Source organism: Microcaecilia unicolor, chromosome 9 (genome assembly GCF_901765095.1).
Source record: "Microcaecilia unicolor chromosome 9, aMicUni1.1, whole genome shotgun sequence".
Lineage (NCBI taxonomy): Eukaryota > Metazoa > Chordata > Amphibia > Gymnophiona > Siphonopidae > Microcaecilia > Microcaecilia unicolor.
This window is the reverse complement of record NC_044039.1, coordinates 5,547,855-5,564,798: the sequence shown is the minus strand read 5'-3', so window position 1 is coordinate 5,564,798 and position 16,944 is coordinate 5,547,855. Positions and strand designations below refer to the sequence as shown.

General features: G+C 44.1%; 1 protein-coding gene across 1 annotated transcript in view; it reads left to right on the top strand.

Moving 5' to 3' along the window:
- VWF (von Willebrand factor) overlaps nucleotides 1-16,944 on the top strand; it is a 235,651-nt gene that overhangs the window by 189,443 nt on the left and 29,264 nt on the right. Inside the window, exon 44 of the mRNA XM_030215570.1 lies at nucleotides 16,468-16,596. Within this exon, the coding sequence (XP_030071430.1) occupies nucleotides 16,468-16,596 (129 nt within the window). The remainder of the gene's footprint in view (nucleotides 1-16,467; nucleotides 16,597-16,944) is intronic.

Below are 16,944 nucleotides of genomic sequence, written 5' to 3'. Positions count from 1 at the left end.
GAAAGACCCCCCCCCCCCCCCGGGGCAGAGGGAGCATGGAATGAACGAAGGACAGTGGCGCGCAGCACCCCCCCAGCGGCATGCACCCGGGGCAGACCGCCCCCCCTAGGAATGCCACTGGTCCTGGAGGTACCCCAGCCAGTTAAGTTTTCGGGATACCCACAATGAATATTCACGAGAGAGATTTGCAGGCACTGCCTCCACTGCATGCAGATCTGTGTTATGAATATTCATTATGGGTATCCTGAAACTCTGACTGGCTGGGGTGCCTCCAGGACCAGGCTTGGGAACCACTGGGCTAGTGGAAAAGAAAGCACAAGGATCGTTATGTGTTCCAAATGATGGTACCCTCAGAAAAGTGGTATCGGGGGACGTGCTCTAATATCCAGCACTGAAGCTGGGGAAGGGCCATGTTTTTCTGTGTAAGAAGACAAATCCTGACGGGAGTAATGAATGTCATTTCACTTGGGGTTACAGATAGGGGGGAGTAAGGTGTAGATGGACATAGCCACAGTGAGCAACAAGGGGAATTTCCTACAGGGAGTCCCCAAGCCCAGAACAGGTGCCAGAAAGGACCGAACATGACAGGAAAGGGGAAAGCCCTATGCTAGAGGTCTGGAATATGCGGTAATGCTTGTTTTATGAGGAGTAAAACCCAGCCTGGAACTGGATGGTTGCAGCAACCTCTGAAAAGAGTTTGGTAAAAGATACATAAACCGATACATTCTTGTATTCTGCTACAACATTGCAGTTCATTGTGGATCACATTTAACTGAGTTCAGACAAAACCTGAAGAATCAGTGAACGATTCTAAAAATAGTTACCTTATTAACTTCACATAATTGATTGAAAATAGATTCTAAACAGATAAAAGATGTCTCTTAAAAGAGAGACGGCTGCAAGAAAAGCTGAAGGGGGGAAGGGGGTTACCCCTGTGACACACTAGAGTGATTCTGGAAATCCGTGAATTGCACACCTGCCAAGCCTCCTGCTTTCAGCGGGAGATTCCCACTTCTGTGGGTCATTCCCTGCACTTCCGCTACGATCGCCCCGCTGAACAGTCTACCTTTCCAGCAATCGCAGGAAATGCCTTCATAAAACGTCCTCCTGCTGCTGCTGGAAAGGGAGGCCACTTCTGGTGCCCCCTGGCCGTGAATCGGCAGGGCTGGGCGGGGCTGTGGGAGGAGTGGGGTGGAGCTATGGGCGGGCCCTAAATCTCCCGCTTGGAAGATCGGCCCCCTTGGCAGCTCTGGAATTGCAAATCTGTAAGAGAAGGCCTGTAGCCCTTATCCAGACTAAGCTGCAGAAAAGCATCTTGTGTTAATTTGAATATTTACTGAAGTTAAAGCCGCTTTGAGCACCTTAACACCATGTACCTTATAATTGACGGGTTGACTCCAGGAGGGGAGAGGGAGTGCGTTCTCTGGAGCTGGAGGTCCTGGATCTCTACAACCAGCAGGTGGCATAGTAGCAGATTCTCAGCCTCAAGCGAGCATATGTGCGCCCTCTTGTGACAATATATATATATAGAGACTAGTGGCAAGATATAGAGTTGGGGTAAGTGGTAGCACCTGCAGTAACCACATAACATACCGTATTCTGCAAGTTATGTGGGGAAATATGTGGGGAAATATAAAATACCCCAATCTATCCACCCTATCAGATTAACTGTTCACTCGTCCTCTAGATTGTTCACTTGTCTTTAGTTTGTTCTCTTGTCTTTTAGATTGTAAGCTCTTTGAGCAGGGACTGTCCTTCTATGTTTGAATTGTACAGCGCTGCGTAACCCTAGTAGCGCTTTAGAAATGATTGTTGTTGTTGTTGTATTGTTGTTGGAACGTTTCAGCCCCATCCATGCTCTGTCCATGTGTACATCTCCTTTGTAAATACCTTCTTTGGTAGTTAAGTGGGTATTTACAGAAGAGTTATGTGCCTATGTGCACACATGTGTGTGTAAACACTATTATTCTAAGCATTGATACATGATGGTCCTATAATTGTCAGCTCATAGAATTGCTCTTAAGAGGGTAATTTTATAAGATGTTGTTGCCTGGCTTAAGAGGGCAAGAGGCCTAATCAGGTGCAATTTTATAAAGACATATAGGCACCTTTTCTCAAGGAGGTGTAACTATCTGCACCTAGATTAAGCATGCATAAATTAGCTTATTTCATAATCAATGCGTGTACACCTTCCTGTGATGTAGTTTCCTGTTTCCGCGAGGGCGGGACACTGAGAGGGAACAAAGGGAAGGCAGGAGGAGGTGAGCCTGGTCCTCTCACTAACGCTGGCACTGCGACGTCACGTAAAACAAAAATAATAAAAGATTTAAACGCGTTGCGGGGGTGGGGGGGCTGTCAGGAAGCTAAGGGTGGGCAGGTGGGGCTGGGGCACTGGAACTCAATGGGGGCTTAAAAGGGGCGTCGCGGGTGGCAGGAATGGAAAGCAGGGCTGGGGAGCTAAGGGCGGGTAGATGACCCTAGGAAAAAAAGGTGCTGGTACGCTGTACCGGTGCGTACCAGCACAAAAAAAAGCACGGGTGCTGAGGGTCCTTTTACCACAGCGGGTTAAAAGACTGAAAAAAGATATGGCCATGCAGGGGGAGCTTGTACCACCACCCATTGAGGCGACAGTAAGTGCTCCTTCACTAACCCGGCAGTAACTGGACAGCACGTGGGCTTACCACTGCCTTCTAAAAGGGCTCCTAAGTTAACTGGTTAAGGGCTCAATATAGTATTTAACTGGTTAAGTGCTGACTCTGTCCCGGTGTTGCCTACTCATTAGCCAGTTTGGCTTAGGTAGTTAGGGCTGATAATCATCAGCTTTTCCTGGTTAATGCTGAATATCAGCAGATAGCCGTGAGCAGGTGATGTAACCTGGTAGGAGAGGCCTGGTTAATGGGCCCTTTTACTAAGCCGCGTAGGCGCCTATGCACGTCCAACATGCGTCAATTTTGAGTTACCGCCTGGCTACCGCGTGGCCCTTGCAGTAATTTCATTTTTGGCGTGCAGGTGGTAATCGGGCAGTAATCGGCATTCTACACGCGTAGACCATTACCGCCTGGTTACCGTGTGAGACCTTACCGCTAGGTCAATGGCTGGCGGTAAGGTCTCAGACCCCAAATGGATACGCGGTAATTCTCATTTTGCCGCACATCCATTTTCGGCAAAAATGTTTTTTAAAAAAGGCATTTTTTTTACAGGTGTGCTGAAAAATGATTATGTGCACGCCCAAAACACGCGTCTACACTACCGCAGGCCATTTTTTCAGCGCAACTTTATCAAAGGGCCCCTAAATCGCTTTGAATGTTGACCCCATTAGGAACTGGTTTGATGACTGCTAAAATGCATCAAACAGGAGTTTGTACTTCCTGTCATAAACTGAAGGGTGTTACTATTGCAGTGTTCAATAGCTGAATCAGGGGCGTAGCCAGACAACAGATTTTAGGTGGGCCTAAACAAGAAGTGAGTGGGCACCAAGTGTTCTCCCTCCCCCCAACCACCACCAAAAAAATATCTCAGCTGGCGGGAAAACGCTTCTTTCTACCTTGGTAGTCTGCAGCAGGCATGCGCTGAAAACTGAAATTGCATAGATGCTGGTATCGTAGAGTTTTCATTACCATCAGGGGGAAATCTTCAGCTGGCCGAGCTTGGGATCCCCACCAGCTACCACTAAACGTGTGCTACTGTTGAATGGACCTGAGCCCTAAATGGGTGGGCCCCGGCCCACCTCGGCCCACCTGTGGCTACGCCACTGAGCTGAATACCCTGCAGAATAACTTTTCAATAGCTCTCGTTGTGTCTTGTACCTTCTTATATATTTGATCTGACACATTCACTGTAAACGCCCTTAAATGGCTATAAAAATGACATCATTTTAGAGCTCTTAAGTAATATGACATTATGAAAGACCACGTGGTCCAATGTCCTTCTATTTTCTTGGGCCGCAATCAAAGACACAGCGCCTGGGAAATTTCAAGCGTGAGTTTGAAAGGTGTTGCTTATGCCAGATCGGCCACTGGGGGGAGAAACTCGGGGGGCAGCCAGCTCTCAGAATGCATTTTTTCTGGAACAGTGCACCCTTGTTTTCAAATTGATTCTGTTTCCTGTAGTCACCTGTTTCATTGTCACCCACTCCGCAATCCCTTTTTCATCCCTTAGGAATGAGCAAAGTGAAAAAAAAGCAGTGGGTTGATAGTTATAGCAAAAGACAGAGTATTACATTACTTATTACATAATGAGTAGAGCCTTATGTGTGTATTAAGCAGTTCTTTGGCTTTGCAATCAGAAGAACAACAAAGGGTGAGGTAACAAATAGTTTATCTCGGGGACAGTTTCTCCAAGTGGGTTAGTTCTGCGCATACCATGGCAGGAATGATCCTCACTCCTAAGCCAGGACATGTGCAGGATGATCTCAGTGTCTCAAATTTATTGCTAACGCTCTCTATAGTACTTGCATTGTGCCAAAGACAGCTTCGTTTTTGTAAAATGTACTTTATCTTCTAGCATAGCACTGGAGAACTGGTTGACATTAGGAATAGCAGTAACATAGTAGATGATGACAGATAAAGACCTGTATGGTCCATCCAGTTTGTCCAACAAGATAAACTCATTTTACTTGGTATGTGATACTTTATATGTATACCCAAGTTTGATTTGTTCTTGCCATTCTCAGGGTGTAGACCATAGAAGTCTGCCCAGCACCGTTCTTGTACTAAAAATTCTGAAGATTCTGGAATCCTAAAGAGTTACAAGATTCCGGAATCCCAATTAGTAGCAACATTCCATGTAGAACCCCAAAGAGTAACATAGTAACATAGTAAATGATGGCAGATAAAGACCTGTATGGTCCAGTCTGCCCAACAAGATAAACTCATTTTACATGGTATGTGATACTTTATACCCGAGTTTGATTTGTCCTTGCCTTTCTCAGGGCACAGACCGTAGAAGTCTGCCCAGCACTGTTCTTGTACTAAGTTCTGAAGCTAATGTCGAAGCCCCTTAAAATTTACACTCCAGCCCATCCATATCCAGTCACAATCAGGGCGAAGACCATAGAAGTCTGCCCAGCACTGTTCTTGGACTAAAAGTTCTGAAGATTCTGGAATCCTAAAGAGTTACAAGATTCCGGAATCCCAATTAGTAGCAACATTCCATGAAGAAACCCCAGAGAGTAACATAGTAAATGACGGGCAGATAAAGACCTGAACGGTCCATCCAGTCTGCCCAACAAGATAAACTCATTAAATAGGGTATGATGTGATAATATATCTGGTCTTTATTAATCCTTCAATAAAGTTAATTCCAATTCCAAAATGTAGTACTGTGTAAAGTTTATTATATACACAGAAATTTTAGAAGATGTGCTCATATGTGTACAGCGAACAATCATAGACTCAATGGTCTTTGTCTTTGTCCGGGCTTATAATCATAGCACAATACTTCAAGCAATAGCCCAAAAGTGCCAAACTTAATAAAGGCTTCTGATCTGAACAAGATGCTCTAAGCGTGAGGGACTCTCTTCATATTTAAAAGCATAACCTTGGGGTACCTTGAGACGGCGAAACATGGACCATGTCGAGACCCTATTTATTGCTTCTAGTTTGGCAAGTTAAGAATAGTTTTATTTCTTTTTTCACGTATTGGCAGTTGATTATAAGCCCAGACAGAGCACTGTCCTTGTTCTAAAATTTCTGAAGCTAACGTCGAAGCCCTTGAACAGCTCCATTCGATCCCATCCAAATCTATTCAGCCACGATCCCAGCACAGACCGTAGGAGTCTGCCTAGCACTGGTTATGCTTCCCAGTTACCAGTTTTGCTTCCTGATCTCCGCTAAGCTTCTTTGGATCCATTCCTTCTAAACAGGATTCCTTTATGTTTCTCCCACGTTTTGTAAGGAAAAGTGGAATCCAGTTTAGATCAGCAGTCCACAAACTGGGCTTGTAGACCACATTTAGCCACCATGAAAGTTTATCTGCCATCCTGTCCCCTACAGAAGCAGCATCAGGCAGGCAAGTTTATCCTGCCCCCCCTATGATTTCTCCTCCTCCATGGGGGACAGATTGCAATTGAACAGCAGGGGGCAGGTGCAATTGGAGCTGTGTTGTTGCTACACATGGATGATGGAACCTTCACCAACAGAAGGCGGGGGGGGGGGGGGCGGGGAGAGCCTAGGCCAGACTGTGTAGAAGAGGGAAAAGGGTCACATGTAAGGAGTGACCTAGGGTTACCATATATCTGGATTTACCCGGACATGTCCTCTTTTTGAGGGCATGTCCGGGCAACCGGTCGGGTTTTGACAATCTGCCCGTTTGCCCGGATTTCTGGACAAACGGGCAGGCTGGTGGGTGGAAGGCCTGCCAGCCTGCCCGTTTGCCCAGAAATCTGGACAAACGGGCAGATTGCTAGCCTCCCCTCCCCTTACTTACTAGTGCCCTGGTGGTCTAGTGACCTCTTCTGCCTTCGGGGCAGGAAAGAGCCCCCTCTTTCCTGCCCGGAGCGCTGCCCTGCATGCATCCTTCCTGTTGGTGATCCTCGGTGCCGATTCAAAATGGCCGCCGAGAGTTGAAGTGGCCTTGCGAGACTTCAACTCTCGGTGGCCATTTTGAATCGGCGCCGAGATCACCAACAGGAAGGATGCATGCAGGGCAGCGCTCCGGGCAGGAAAGAGGGGGCTCTTTCCTGCCCCAAAGAGGTCACTAGACCACCAGGGCAGTAGTAAGGTAAGGGGAGGGGGGTGACGGGGAGGGGGGGCGACGGGGTATGTGACAGGGGGGAGGGGAAAATGTGACAGGGGCAGAGCGAGGGTGTGAAAGGGGCTGGGTGGGGTGTGTGGTAGGGGCGGGGCATGTGTCCTCCTTTTTGGGGGACAAAAAATGGTAACCCTAGAGTGACCTATGAAAACAGAGATTACAAGTTCTACCAGGAAGTCACTACTAGTATGAATTACATAATTCAAAACCAAATGCAATACACTTCCTACTTTTAAAAGTCAATCTAAACTAAGACCGCCCTATACCTCTCTCTCTATACAGTGGTGGAAATAAGTATTTGATCCCTTGCTGATTTTGTAAGTTTGCCCACTGACAAAGACATGAGCAGCCCATAATTGAAGGGTAGGTTATTGGTAACAGTGAGAGATAGCACATCACAAATTAAATCCGGAAAATCACATTGTGGAAAGTATATGAATTTATTTGCATTCTGCAGAGGGAAATAAGTATTTGATCCCCCACCAACCAGTAAGAGATCTGGCCCCTACAGACCAGGTAGATGCTCCAAATCAACTCGTTACCTGCATGACAGACAGCTGTCGGCAATGGTCACCTGTATGAAAGACACCTGTCCACAGACTCAGTGAATCAGTCAGACTCTAACCTCTACAAAATGGCCAAGAGCAAGGAGCTGTCTAAGGATGCTCTTTACCTTTATGAATTTGAAATGGTACCGACTTATTTATATCAATACTACTACTACTACTTAACATTTCTAAAGTGCTACTAGGGTTACGCAGCGCTGTACAGTTTAACAAAGAAGGACAGTCCCTGCTCAAGGAGCTTACAATCTAATGGACAACATGTGCAGACAGTCAATTGGGGCAGTCTAGATTTCCTGGATAGAGGTAAAATGATTAGGTGCCGAAGGTGACATTGAAGAGATGGGCTTTGAGTAAGGATTTGAAGATGGGCAGGGAGGGGGCTCTGTGTATGGGCTCAGGGAGTTTGTTCCAAGCATAGGGAGAGGCAAGGCAGAAAGGGCGGAGCCTGGAGTTGGCGATGGTGGAGAAGGGAACAGAGAGGAGAGAATTGTCCTGTGAGCGGAGGTTTCGGGTAGGAGCATAGGGGGAGATAAGGGTAGAGAGGTAGTGGGGGGCTGCAGATTGAGTGCATTTGTAGGTTAGTAGGAGAAGTTTGAACTGTATGTCACCCCCTCCATATGTCATATCCTCAACCTCTCTCTCTCCACTGCAACCGTCCCAGACACCTTCAAGCATGCTGTAGTCACACCTCTCCTCAATACCTTTTAAGTCCTTGATTTTAGTACATAAGTACATAAGTAATGCCACACTGGGAAAAGACCAAGGGTTCATCGAGCCCAGCATCCTGTCCACGACAGCGGCCAATCCAGGCCAAGGGCACCTGGCGAGCTTCCCGAACGTACAAACATTCTATACATGTTATTCCTGGAATTGCGGATTTTTCCCAAGTCCATTTAGTAGTGGTTTATGGACTTGTCCTTTAGGAAACCGGCTAACCCCTTTTTAAACTCTGCCAAGCTAACCGCCTTCACCACGTTCTCCGGCAACGAATTCCAGAGTTTAATTACGCGTTGGGTGAAGAAACATTTTCTCCGATTTTGTTTTAAATTTACTATACTGTAGTTTCATCGCATGCCCCCTAGTCTTAGTATTTTTGGAAAGCGTGAACAGATGCTTCACATCCACCTGTTCCACTCCACTCATTATTTTATATACCTCTATAATCCTCTTTGTGCATAGTTTATTATCATGAAGAATCAGTGAGTGATGTCTGTCTATCTATCTATCTATCTATCTATCTATCTATCTATCTATCTATCTATCTATCTATCTATCTATCTATCTATCTATCTATCTATCTATCTATCTCTATCCTTTAATATTTGAAATTTTTTTTGGAGCCATCTGGTTCCCCTTTTGTATGACAAGTGCAATATTTGCAGCCTTCATTCCAAGCATTGATAAACGGTGACTGTAAGTTATTCTGTGCTGAAGCCATGGCCTAAGTCTCCAATATTTCAAACTGACATGTTTTTCTGAAGTAGGAAAGTGGGTCCTTTCCATATGGAAAGCTCAACCCATGAAAAACAAAGGACATTTTATGGCTGAGCAATCAGAGAGGTTCCACGTTATGAGTAGTTAAATGGTAATTTGTGAGAAATAGAGGTGATAAATAGAAATAAAACAAAACATAGAAAAGAGAATAAGATGATACCTTTTTTGTTGGACTAACTTAATACATTTTTTGATCAGCTTTTGAAGGTAACCTTTCTTCTTCAGATCATCTTAAGTAGAGGAGTGTGGTAGCCGTGTTAGTCCACTCTTAAGGTTATCAATAGAAATCAAACAAAATAAAACAAAGCATATCATTGATATTCTAACAGGATGGGTGTGGATAGGTGAGGGGTGGGGTGATCAACAGAGACATACAGCTTTATGGTTTATAATGTCCCTATGCATACCTCCGACCCACCCCCATCCTCCCACCCTGTCAGACTGTCATAGTAATGCTTGAATGTTTTCACTTATATACACTGTCAGCTAGCACATTTGCTTATTTCCGATCTGAGGAAGAAGGGCAACCTTCGAAAGCTAATCAAGAAATGTATTAAGTTATGTCCAATAAAAAAGGTATCATCTTATTTTCTTTTCCATGTTTTATTTTGTTTGATTTCTATTGATTCTTCAGATCAGAAATAAACAAATGCTGATAAATATCAGAATATTTAAGGGAAATACAAAAGCATTGCAATGACAGCCTCACAGGAACAGGGTGGGGTGGGTAAGGTAAGAAACAGGGCAAGCTGGGTGGGTGAGAGACAGGGAGAGATGGATGGGTGATAAGAGGGTGACAAAACTGTAGAATTTTATGGCTTATAAAGGGCTAGAAAACCCAGATCTTTCTTAAGTCCTGTCTGGTGGATGTCAAAATATTTAATCATATATTAAATTAGTCCAATAAAAAAGGTATCATCTTATTTTCTTTTCTATATTTTGTTTTATTTCTATTTATTACCTTTAAAAGTGGACTAACAAGGCTACCACATCACTCTACTCCTCAGTATCTCTCCACTCTCATCTCTCCCTGCATTCCTCCCCGGGAACTCCGTTCACTGGGTAAATCTCTCTTATCTGCACCCTTCCCCTCCACTGCTCACTCCAGACTCCGTTCCTTTTATCTTGCTGCACCATATGCCTGGAATAGACTTCCTGAGCCCGTATGTCGTCAAGCTCCATCTCTGGCTGTCTTCAAATCTAAGCTAAAAGCCCACCTTTTTGATGCTGCTTTTAACTCCTAACCCTTATTCACTTGTTCAGAACCCTTATTTTATCATCCTCACTTTAATATTCCCTTATCTCTTGTTTGTCCTGTTTGTCTGTCCTAATTAGATTGTAAGCTCTGTCAAGCAGGGACTGTCTGTTCATGTTCAAGTGTACAGCGCTGTGTACGTCTAGTAGCGCTATAGAAATGATAAGTAGTAGTAGTAGTATTCTTTGAGATTCCAGAATCTTTGCTACTCTTTGGGATTCTAGAATCTTGCTACTCTTTGGGATTCCGGAATCTTGCTACTCTTTGTCATTATCCCTTATTTGTCCTGTTTATCTGTCCTAATTAGATTGTAAGCTCTGTGGAGCAGGGACTGTCTCTTCATGTTCGTGTACAACGCCGCGTACGTCCAGTAGCACTTTAGAAATGATAAGTAGTAGTAGTAGTCTTTGGGATTCCGGAATCTTTGCTACTCTTCGGGATTCCAGAATCTTTGCTACTCTTTGGGAATCTAGAATCTTGCTACTCTTTGGGATTCCGGAATCTTGCTACTCTTTGTCCATATCCCTTATTTTTCCTGTTTGTCTGTCCTAATTAGATTGTAAGATCTGTTGAGCAGGGACTGTCTCTTCATGTTCAAGTGTACAGCGCCGCGTACATCCAGTAGCGCTTTAGAAATGATAAGTAGTAGTAGTAGTACTATTCTCAAGATGAGACATAGAGGAATCAGTGACAAACAACATCAAACTATTTAAATGCTAAGTTTCTTTAAACCAGGAGAGGACATTACAAAGTAACATGAAACAGTTGTGAAGTTTTGCTTTTTTTATTGTGGGTGGAAACATTTCTTCCACTGTGTCAGAGAAGGCCTAGCCCGAAAGATCGTAACAGAATTGGAAGACTCCTATGTGACATAGATTTGCTACGGGTTATCCTTGCTTGCAAATTAGGAGGGGGGGGGGGAGTTTGTTTTTATTTCTGAGAGTCTAAAAGTATTGAATCTTCTACCCAGAAAGTGATCAGAAATCTTTCAGAATTTTCAAAGAAATTTGATTTTAGGAAGGGATTCTAGAGCTTAATAGTTAGCATGGATGGACAGACTGGCTAGGTGAATTGGTCTTTATCTGCCATCATTTTTCACTGTTTCTGAATTTCTATGATGGTATTTTTGGCGGGGGTGGGGGGGGGGAAGCTGCCCTGTGTCTCCATAAATTTCATGAAATTTATGGATAGTCGTTATAAATTAAGCACTGTGTTGGATTTAGGGTTTTGAGTTTAAATGGAACTCCTTGGACCCCTTTTGTGTGGTAATTTCAGCCATAGGAGCCGACTCTGTGAGTGCTGTGGGTGCTTGAGCACTCCCAATATTGAGAAAATTCCTTGTATGTGTCCAGGGAGGGGTTATTTCCACTGAGCTTAGCATCCACAATAATTTTGAAAAGTTGGCTCCTATGATTTCCAGCAGTCTCAGGTGTCTTCTCCCTAGATGAAAAAATTGCATGGGAGACACACCAGAATGGATTTTGGTTTGTTAGCAGTTCTATATTTATTAATGAATTTTAGTCTGTTAGTGGATTTTAGTATGGTAGTAGTTCTATATTTACTTAATGGATTTTGTTAGTAGTTCAGTATTTACTTAACTGATTTTAGTATGTTAACAGTTTTTAGTACGTTAGTAGTTCTATATAGGACCAGTTTTAAAAATATAGGGCCCGATATTCAAAAGCTGAGCTGGCCATCTGGCAGGGTTAAGTGGTGCTTAAGTGGAAATGCTGCTTAATATTGTCAGTGAACAACCAGGCACTGTTTAGAACTTAAGCAGTTAGTGACGACATTCAATCCGTTAACTGGCTAGTCAGTAGATAAAAGTTAGGACAGCAAAACAACCGTCCTAAGTTTATCCACCAAGCTAACCTGGCACAGGTCTGATTAACTTCAGGGTGACTTAACGCACCTGAAAATTCAATGCCAGAACCTTGATATGACCGGGCATTGAATATCCAGGGTCAATTCAGCCTTTGGCTGTAAGCGACTTAAAAACTGCTGACCACCATGGGTTGAATATCTACCCCATACTTATTATATAGCTCAGGAAATAGCATCCTATCTTATCTGCAAAGAACGTTGCTACATTGAACTTCAGAAGGAGAAGAAAAGTGGGAAGACGACCCTACTTCTCTTCTCCTTCTGTCATTTTCCATGGGATTTCAGAGTTTTCCGCCTCGGTGGATTTCTGCTGGATGCTACATTGAACTCCAACACTCAGTGGCGACATTAGCAACCTGCAGGATAATGAGAGGTTTTCCTGCAAAGTAATGGATGCGTCTGGTGGGAGTCGTTTCCTCTTGGTCTATAAATTATATTAAACATTGTTCCCTTCACCTTCAAAGAATTAGCTTTTAAAAGCGACTCTTCCAGTAGCTGCCAGGGGTATTATTTTTTTTTTACATATTAAAGCCTGGTGCTGTCACTCTCTTGAGAGAGTCTGTACACAGTGGGCTTTATCACCATCCTCTCATCACATCATCACTGTCAACAGAAGCTGAGGGAACTCTCAGAAGGAGCTCAGTACCAGTTCTGCACAGCTGCTGACAGTTACTTCCACTTCAGCTGAGCGTACTTGCTCATGTGTGAAAAAGAGACTGGGGTTCCTTTGCTTTCATATATCTTTTTCAGCAAGCAAACCGTGCTGTCAAAGGCAAGGAGCCTCAAACCGCTAAGAAGTACACCTCAAAAATTTATAAAGTCATTCAAAATCTATCTGCCTTTTCCATAAAATCAAAAAGGCATCTGTGCCTCAAAAGAAGAGGCTGACAGTGAGTGGGGTGGGGTCAGTGCTCAAGGAATTATTGTTACTCAATTTCACTGGATAAAATATCAAAGTAAGCTCTGCCCATATGAAGGATTCAGAGCCCAGAATCATTAGCTATGCAAAACAGACTAGAACTGCTATTTGCTCCTGATCTTTTGTACTACAGGGGTCCCCTCTTTTGCCAATATTATACCAATTCAGATAAAGACTATCCCTTGCTATAGGATGTTTCGTAAGGCTTTGAAAACATGCTTGTTTGAGAAATATGTTTTGGTTACAGCTGTGTAAATAGTAGGGTCTATCTTTGGCTGGTGTAACTTAGCCCATCGGCTTAACCGGCTATGTTAACTGACCAAGTCTGAACACCTAAATGCGGCTGGCGTCTGTGTAACTTACAGTGATTCTGTTATTCGCACAAGTGGGAGCCCTGCTGAAGTCCCATCCATGCTCTACCCTTGGGTACACCCCCCCTTGTGAATACGCAATATGTAAGTTAAGTGGGTATTTGCAGAATAGTTAACTAATGGCTCTGTCCTTTCCTGGTTCTCTTCCTACCTCTCCCTCCGCACCTTTAGTGTTCACTCTGGTGGATCCTCTTCTACTTCTATCCCTCTGCCTGTCGGCGTACCTCAGGGTTCTGTTCTTGGTCCCCTCCTCTTTTCTATCTACACTTCTTCCCTTGGTTCATTAATCTCATCCCATGGCTTTTCCTACCATCTGTATGCTGATGACTCCCAAATCTACCTTTCTACCCCTGATATCTCACCTTGCATCCAAACCAAAGTTTCAGCGTGCTTGTCTGACATTGCTGCCTGGATGTATCAACGCCACCTGAAATTAAATATGACCAAAACCGAGCTTCTCATTTTCCCCCCCAAACCCACCTCCCCGCTCCCCCCGTTTTCTATTTCTGTTGATGGCTCTCTCATTCTCCCTGTCTCCTCAGCTCGAAACCTTGGGGTCATCTTTGACTCTTCTCTCTCCTTCTCTGCTCATATGCAGCAGACCGCCAAGACCTGTCGTTTCTTTCTTTACAACATTCGTAAAATCCGCCCCTTTCTTTCCGAGCACTCTACCAAAACCCTCATCCACACCCTTGTCACCTCTCGTTTAGACTACTGCAATCTGCTTCTTGCTGGCCTCCCACTTAGTCACCTCTCCCCTCTCCAGTCGGTTCAAAACTCTGCTGCCCGTCTCATCTTCCGCCAGGGTCGCTTTACTCATACTACCCCTCTCCTCAAGACCCTTCACTGGCTCCCTATCCGTTTTCGCATCCTGTTCAAACTTCTTCTACTAACCTATAAATGTATTCACTCTGCTGCTCCCCAGTATCTCTCCACACTCGTCCTTCCCTACACCCCTTCCCGTGCACTCCGCTCCATGGATAAATCCTTCTTATCTGTTCCCTTCTCCACTACTGCCAACTCCAGACTTCGCGCCTTCTGTCTCACTGCACCCTACGCCTGGAATAAACTTCCTGAGCCCCTACATCTTGCCCCATCCTTGGCCACCTTTAAATCTAGACTGAAAGCCCACCTCTTTAATATTGCTTTTGACTCGTAACCACTCGCCTCCACCTACCCTCCTCTCTTCCTTCCCGTTCACATTAATTGATTTGATTTGCTTACTTTATTTATTTTTTGTCTATTAGATTGTAAGCTCTTTGAGCAGGGACTGTCTTTCTTCTATGTTTGTGCAGCGCTGCGTATGCCTTGTAGCGCTATAGAAATGCTAAATAGTAGTAGTAGTAATTATCTAGTTGCACAATTAAAATTTTTCTTTGTGATTAATCTTGGTCTGGCATCACTGTACTTGCCTGGGTTGGAGGCAGCATCTGAAATGTGAGCAGGCTTCCTCCACTGGCCTCGAGAGCCTTCTTGCAACCGCGGAAACAGGAAGTTGCATCAGAGGCTGCAAGAAGGCTCATGGGGCTGGCAGAGGAAGCCTGCCTGCATTGCAAATGCTGCCTGTGACCCAGGCAAGTACAGTGATGTCAGACCAGTCGATTCAAGATCAAAAATTTTAATTGTGAGATTAATCATGATTAAAATGTTTAATCACCCAAACAGCCCTAGTGTATGCACATATAAATGCGTATTTCCCATTAGCCTAAACATATGTATAATACACATGTATATGTGGTACCAAGGTTGTAAAACTGCCCTTCCCATGCCAATGCAAACAGCCCAAGTTTAAATGGAGTTTGGGTTTAAAGAGATATTGGGGCTGGTATTGAGACCACGGGAAGGAGCCCAGCTAACTCCCGTGGTCGGTGGTGAACCCAGAAATTCAATGTTGGGGCTGTATCCAGCAACTGGCATTGAATTTCCAGGGATTTTTTTGTCCGCTAAAAACATAGCCAGTTAAGCTGATATTCATCGGCCGACTGGTTAAGTTATAGCAGCCAAAGATAGACCTCTTATTTACACAGATTTATCTGGCCGCTGAACTTGGTCAACCAGTGAATATTGGCGCTAGCTGACTTGTTCCAGGCCAATTAAATTTTGGAGAAGACAATCAGGATGCTAGAAATAAAGAGACATATAAGAATTCCATCTCCAAGAATTTACAAAATGGTCCACTAGATTCTAGTAATTGTGGGAAGGTGGCCCAGATATTTGGTGTGTGAGACAGGGATCAACCACCAAGTGGAGAAACAGGATCCGCTACAGTGAGGAGGATACTGAAGCATGGGCGTAGCCAGACACCCAAGTTTGGGTGGGCCTGGACCCAAGGTGGGTGGGCAGAACTCCGCCTTGTCCTACAAGTGATTTGGTTTCTCCCTCTCTCGCCTGCATGCCATATGGTCTTTCAAACATCCCCTCTCCCCCGTATACCATTTAAATAGCAGATTTTCACTGGCAGCAAACAGTTGTTGGGAGTTTTGGCTGGTGGGGCTTGGGGTCCCTGCCAGCCACATTATAGGTGTGCTGCTACTTGGTGGGCCTGAACCTAAAGTGGGTGGGCCTGGGCCCACCCCAGCCCACTCTTGGCTACGCCACTGTACTGAAGCAGAAGAGTAGCATGATCAATAGGACTCTTCCAAAAACCAAGAAGACGAGATGGAAATATTAGTACTTTAACCTTTATTAAAATGGACTCGACACAACACCGTGTTTTGGCAAAAGTGCCTGCCTCAGATAGTGATAACAACTGATAAATACATGTATATTAAAATATATCTACATAAAACAAGAATATAAGAATGTATAAAAAGTTCGAAAATATATGAAAAATATTAAAACACCTAAATACATATTTTTTGCAAGAGTCCTGTTGATCACGCTACTCTTCTGCTCCAGATATTTGGTGTGACAGTAAGAAATTTCGCAGCAGGAAGGGGAAGAGGCCTTAGTAGAAAAACACAAGCAGTTTGGAAAAGGAAAGTGTCCTTGAGACAAGGGAAAAAGTTGGGATAGGGAGGTGGATAAAAATGGGTGAAATAGGTGGTGGCATAGTGGAAACAGAGAGCAGAGAGTAAGGGAAATAGGGCAGTTTTTAAAGGTTGGCCCAATAGATGTCAATGTAACACAAGACAAGACTAGTGAATCAGTTTGGAAATATTTTGCAAAAGTATAAAGATAAGAACGTGCATTTTTGGCTTTTCTTCACGGACTGTTTGCCTGTTATAGGATTCCGTCTATGTAAAGAAAGAAGGCGAGTGTTGTGGGACATGCAGACAGTCGGTCTGCGAAGAGAAAGTTGTTGGCAGAGGACAAGGGGATGCCGACGTATTCAGGAACAATGTCCGCAAGCACAGGGTATGTTCTGGAGTTCAAGGGCAGGCCATGAATATGCTTAAATTTCCTCCATTTCTTAAATATGACTGATAAGCACATTTTATTCGCTGAAATATATTTTGCAGTATTGCAACTGTTGATTGGATTTGGTTTGAACTAGGTCTAATGAAAACCAAAAAGAACAGCCTTGTATAATTGCAAATACAATACTTGCACTCTGCACAGCTGTATTAAACTGGATATTAGGTATTCTGTGGAAATAATTCATGAACCTGCCCGTTTTCATGTGACATTCCTATGACTTTTTTCTCTTTCCATTTCATGGGAATTGGTTAGATTTCTACGCTCATGTTGTCAACTTCTTTCAAG